General features: G+C 42.9%; 1 protein-coding gene across 3 annotated transcripts in view; it reads left to right on the plus strand.

The window, feature by feature from the left end:
* Window positions 1-4,993, plus strand: part of LOC124145216 (death-associated inhibitor of apoptosis 1-like) — a 48,081-nt gene extending 43,088 nt beyond the window's left edge. For all 3 annotated transcript variants that reach the window (XM_048384027.1, XM_048384026.1, XM_046514918.2), the window contains 5 exons: window positions 565-1,825; window positions 2,443-2,618; window positions 2,764-2,869; window positions 3,033-3,263; window positions 3,582-4,993. In XM_048384027.1, coding sequence (XP_048239984.1) covers window positions 583-1,825; window positions 2,443-2,618; window positions 2,764-2,869; window positions 3,033-3,263; window positions 3,582-3,799 — 1,974 coding nt within the window. In that variant the 5' untranslated portion in view covers window positions 565-582 and the 3' untranslated portion in view covers window positions 3,800-4,993. The remainder of the gene's footprint in view (window positions 1-564; window positions 1,826-2,442; window positions 2,619-2,763; window positions 2,870-3,032; window positions 3,264-3,581) is intronic.
* The last annotated feature ends 1,007 nt before the right edge of the window (window positions 4,994-6,000 follow it).

Below are 6,000 nucleotides of genomic sequence, written 5' to 3' on the forward strand. Positions count from 1 at the left end.
ATGTTCAATTTTCATGGTTAGTTTCCAATATATATTTAGGTGTTTCACACTTAATTGAACAAAATGCACCCCCAAATTGTGACATGTTTTTGGAAACTCAGAATGAGGTATCCGGTGCCGGATTCTTGGTATCCGGTGCGGATCCTTGGACACCCAGATGGAGGTATCCGGTGAGGTATCCGGTGCCGGATACCCGGATTCCAGGTGGCATACTTTCAGGTGAGGTGTCCATGCCGGATACCACGGATCTGGTATCCGGCAAGGTATCTGCCACCGGATACCCGGACGCGTTTTGGGTAAGTGTCCGGTGGTATCCGGCAGGTATCCGGATACCGGAAACTGCATTTTTTTTGCTGTGCCAGTTAGTAATGTCACAGACTTATCGTCGAGTGCAAGTTATATACATGAAAAAAGATATTACACCTACGGTGGACCCAGTTAAATATCAAAGGCCGTTGAAAACCTTTTTATATATTTGTTTTTATTATTCTATGACTTAACGACCAAATATGATAAAATCTTCAATTGTCTAACTGCAAAGATGCTTTAATCGTTTGTATTCAGCTCAACAAACAAGGAAGAATGGTGTTCTCTGTTCCGCCAAGAGATCATTGTCCAGCGTTCGTGCCATCTGGAGCGTATCCCAGTCGAGCAATGACCCGGAAATTGAAGAAAGAAACTTTATCCTTAAAACACAAGTACAACACGGATAACGCGAAAGATATTTCTTACAACTGTAGCTTTGTCCCAAACATACCAGCAAAAATAGACATATCTTATCTTGTCCACTGTATGGAGAAAAAGGGGGATAAATTGGATGCATGTCACGTTGAAAATACTTGCAGTACAGTTGTACATTCAACCGCAAAGCCTAGTTTTTCTATTACAAAAAATGCATATCTTTATAGAGGCAATGATGTTTTAGTGAAATATATGAGATCCTTATCACAGGACAGAGAGGAAGTAAAACCAACAGAGTCCACTGAAATTGAACGTATCTTGAAAGGAATAGTAAAGAATTCTTCCGATCATAGTTCAAGAAACAACTTTATGAACAACATTATTGTTTCACCTTTTTTATCACTTCAAACATACTTTGAGGGCATTGTTAGAGGGGAAGCTCTGCAAGACGATGATATGAGATATGAAGCCTTGCGCCTGAAATCATTTCAAGGAATCAGCGTTTCTGTCTCCTGCCTCCGCCTTGCATCATCAGGGTTCTTCGCTACTGGGTTAGGTGATGAGGCAAGATGCTTTAGCTGCGATATGAGGTATAAACATTGGCTAGCAACTGACGACCCGAGACACATACACAGACGGATCTCCCCTGCCTGTAGACACATCAATGGGAGTGACAGCAGAAGCGTACCCATATCTATTACTGCTGGCTCAGACAGGGTATCGATATCCGCATCAGTGGCCACAGCAACTCCTGGCGGGGACCAGACCTTGAACAATCATCAAGACCTGAACACAGAGAACATAGGTACTTCGTCAACAGAACATGCATCTCAAGAAGAGAATGGAGTCTACGACCAGGTCAGGGCTGCAGGCATCCAGCAAGTAAACTGCAGTTCCAGGGAAGCAGATATAATTCCATCAAGTCAACACATCTTTTGTCCGGAACAGTGTGCCCCTTCACAGCTGACAGAGGTGGAAGTAGCTTCAGGAAATGCAGGACCTGCATCTTCAACTCTTACATTTGCCACCGCTGTCTACCCCCACTATGATGATAGGGTAAAACGACTAAGCACCTTCAAGACCTGGCCGTCCAATCACTGCAAGAAACCGGAAGTGCTTGTTCAAGTAGGCTTCTTCTTCGCAGGTATGTATACATGTGTGTAGTTTGCAAATGATTGTTTGCGTGTCTGTTCACATCATGGTCGACAGTGGGGTAGACTGATGGTAAAAGCGATGGCTCTCACGTAATCGATTCCTAACGTGGCTGTAATGTATGAATCCAAGTTCTGGTTTTCCACCGCCATATTATGACTGGTATAGAACAAAATGTCACGTAAAACCCCACAAACTCACTCCTTCACGTTATGCTATAAGGAGGGGGCATGGGTTGCTCAGTCGTCTAAGGCGCCGCGATTCGCTGTGCAGAGTTGCGTCCCTTGGGTACGGCAGAAACCTACGGTTGTGGGTTCGAATCCCGGTTCGACCCGATTATGTTTCTAGGTTTGTCAGCACCATACCCCTGCTCGTGGGTTTCACCAAAGTGGTAAACGTCTGAGACCTGCATCACTTCGGACTTTCCTCCCTCATTATGCTGACACGTGGTGATATAACTGCAATAATGTAAAAAGCGGTGTTAAACCCAACTCACTCATTCACACTCAGCCATGGGGAGATAATTTGGCAGAGAAGTTGCTATACAACTGAACAGTAATTATAGATTTAGTTTTGTCTTTATATTGAAGCAAACCATCTATTTTGCAGGTTACTCTGACTGTGTGCGCTGTTTTGTCTGCGGTGTTGGTCTGAAGACCTGGGAGGAGGGGGATGACCCCTGGGTGGAGCACGTGCGCTGGAGGTCATCTTGTGCTTACATACTAGCATTCAGGGGAGAACAGTTTGTCCTCCAGACTCTGGGATCACTGGGACAGAAGACAAATGTAAAATCCCTTATGTATCTATCATTCAGTGTCATGATCACGTTCTAATTTGTAAGCAGTAATTATTTCATAAATAGTGGTAGTATTCATCACAGAGCTTACGTTATACTAACGTTGTAGTGTACAGGTCTGTTCCTAATTCCAGACAACAGATATCATTTCAATGGATGTCTGTCAGCGTGCACTGGGCATGGGATACAGCGAGGACACAGTTACCAGGGCATTTCACCAGGTCAAAGCTACTCATGAAGGTAGAATGCATTTTATGTCACCCACTGTCTAAATATGTGTCTAACAACACAAGGTGAAAGCTGGTTGTCATACATTTGTGTCACACTTTTATGGGTGTCACGTCACTTGCAATTTGTAGCTGATTAATATGTACAAATCTAACACATAATGTAATGGTTTCAGGGGGCAGATTTCCTGATCTTGCCGCACTGCTGGAGGTTTTGTTGAAGCAGCAAAGTGAGTCAGAAGGACTCACGGTCGACGCCGATGCCAGTGCAAGAGGAACAAGGTATGCCGAAGCCAATTCTGGAGGATCAAGAACTGCCAACTCAAGTTCAGAAGAATCAAAATCTTCTGCGAGTTGGAACAGACAGACTGATAGAATCAGGTGTTATGGCGAAACTGGAGTAGCAGGTGATAACAGAATTCTTTTAATTTCAAAGTATGGTCGATGCAATGTAATATATATTACTGCGTGAGTTCTAAACCCCCTGATTTGATACTTTGCACTCGTGGTATAATTAATGATAAAATGATAATTTATATTTGCATGTGAATCAAAACGGGAAAGACATTAGTTAGTATTACTGATACTGGTATTGCTGTCAAAAGTGCATTGAAGGGACGCTATAATAGAGGCCTACGCTGAGACGTAACACAATGTGCCTGTATGTCCTTGGGCTGTCTGGTTATAAATACGCGTACTCATCTTACAACAATTGTTATTTTTAGAGAAACGAGCCAGAGTCAAAGAGGAGACACAGCAACTGAAAGAGTCGAGCATGTGTAAGATCTGTCTGGAGGACCCTGCTAATATCGTCTTCCTCCCCTGTGGACATCTGGTGGCATGTGCCGTGTGTACACCAGCTCTAGAACGTTGCCCAGTCTGCAGGATCCACATTCGGGGATCTGTTCGCGTCCATTTGTCGGACATGGCATCACTAGCATAATAATATTGCCGTCTTAAGGCTGCACATTGATGTTCTTTAGTTATCAGGAGGATAGATATTCCAACTGATCTTTAACTGGATAATTGATAAATTATTGGATTACTCTAAATGGAATGAAAAAGAGCTTAGTTTAGGTTTTAATTTTTCATTATCTTGTGGTCCTTTTGTAAGATGGACCAGATGTGTGTTAACATAGCATTCGGATATCCCTGTATATAATGTAGTATGTTGGTGATACCCAGAGTACACTCAGGTAGAACCGTTTATACCAATGAAGTTCTTTGTTAAAGCGAGTGGCGCTGTTATGTTGTGTTTTAGGTATCCCAAACAAAGCTTAATATGAACCCCTCTTTGTCATAGACCCGTAAGTTGGTTTTCGGATTGCTGTGGGTTTGAAATAGGGTAATGGGCTTCTCCAATTGTAAGGTAATGTGGATACGTCTTTTGACAGTTATGAATATGTTTACGCACAATATTTAAATTATGGACAAAAGACAATTTTATCTTCTTTACTACTTCAGCTATTTCCCGCTGTGTGTTGCGAGTGAGGAACTGAGTATGGTTTCACACCTCTTTTAGCAATTTCCAGCAACATCACGACCGGGGAGACCAGAAATGGGCTTCACATATTGTATTATGTGGGCAATCGACCCCTGGCCTGCAGCACGACGAGCGAACACTTTAAACATAAGGCTACCTTATCGCCCCTGTGTGCTGATGACCGCCTCCGTGGTCTAGTGGTAGAGCGCCCGGAGAGCGGAAGGTTCGGGGTTCGATCCCCGGCCGCGTCTTAACAAAAGACGTTAAAAGATGATACTTGTTGTTACCCTGCCTGGCGCTCGGCATTAAGAGGCTAAAACAAGGACTGGTCGGCTTGGAGTCAGTATACTGTGTCTGAGTGGGGATTTCATGTTAAACTGTGGCATGGTATCTCAGTGGGCTAGCGCTATAAATCGGCATCAGTCCGGACGAGTACAAACAGCTACACACACACACTATGCAAATCGCTATAAGTGCAGTAATGTTGGACGCGACGTTATACCCCATTTCACCTCACCTCACCTGTGTGCTGAGATACTAAGATGCACTATGATCAGCACTGTTCAATAGTTACTGGTTTGTTCAGGCGGTTCCTAACTGACTCATATTGGCATTATCCTATTACTAGACATATTAGACATTGGACTAATAAAAACTTAAACGGAACTTTGAAAGTTTGTGATTTGTATGTTTTTGTATCTCTATATATTGTGTAAGCAAGTATCAACACAACCTATATCAATCTCACTTGTTGGTAAAGTATGTGATTTGTAATTCGTCGTAGTTCATGATGTTGTCTCTGACATCAAGTTAGTGAGTGTGGGTGTGTTAATTTTGCCTTTTGCCTTCAGCACAGTGGAATCTGTGTCGTCGGATAATCGAGACCGGTTATTCTCTGGCGTTGATATATATAACACCGGTTAGCAATATTCCATTGTATGATGATGACTTGTAAATAGTCATGTCTGGACAAGTCAATCAGTCGGGGCTCGAAGACATGCAATCAGTCAAGTCTCACATCCCCATTATACATTTTCCGTTAGTGGGCTCTTACGATAGGTGAGGGATACCTGGCACCTATTCCTCCCAAGACTCCCCTAAGCGGCAGCAATGTTCCGTCAGGTCCCGTTAATCCGACCTGGATGGTTGCATATGATTATGTCGGATTAACGAGTATGTCGGATAAACGAAATTAAAGTGTCGAACCCGGATTGCGAGACTATCGCATAAACGGGTCTAAATAGCACTGATTAAACCGGTTCCCTTCATGGGTGTCGGATAAAGCCGATTTCCAGATTAACGAGAGTCGGATTAACGAGACTTGACTGTATGTGTTTTAAGATTGATCATTGACAGAATAGAACTTATTAGTATTTTAATATATTAATAAGTTGTCTCTTTTGAAGGATGTGCCGTTTAGTTGATGCATATCATATTGAAAGACATATGAAGCACATCCTGCTTCTCAGATGAGAACATACAACATCAAAATGGAAGCAGCTGAAGGGAGGCTTCATCAAACATCATCGTTAGACACGATGCCATTTAGAGTAACAATAGTGGATTTGCATATCTACTCATATCATCTTACACTGAACTGACCCACCTCAAAATAGCTAGATCCTTCAGTCGAGGTGCATCAAAACGGATGTATATTCACC

The sequence above is a fragment of the Haliotis rufescens genome, unplaced genomic scaffold (genome assembly GCF_023055435.1).
Source record: "Haliotis rufescens isolate VD_foot unplaced genomic scaffold, xgHalRufe1.0.p SCAF_5, whole genome shotgun sequence".
Lineage (NCBI taxonomy): Eukaryota > Metazoa > Mollusca > Gastropoda > Lepetellida > Haliotidae > Haliotis > Haliotis rufescens.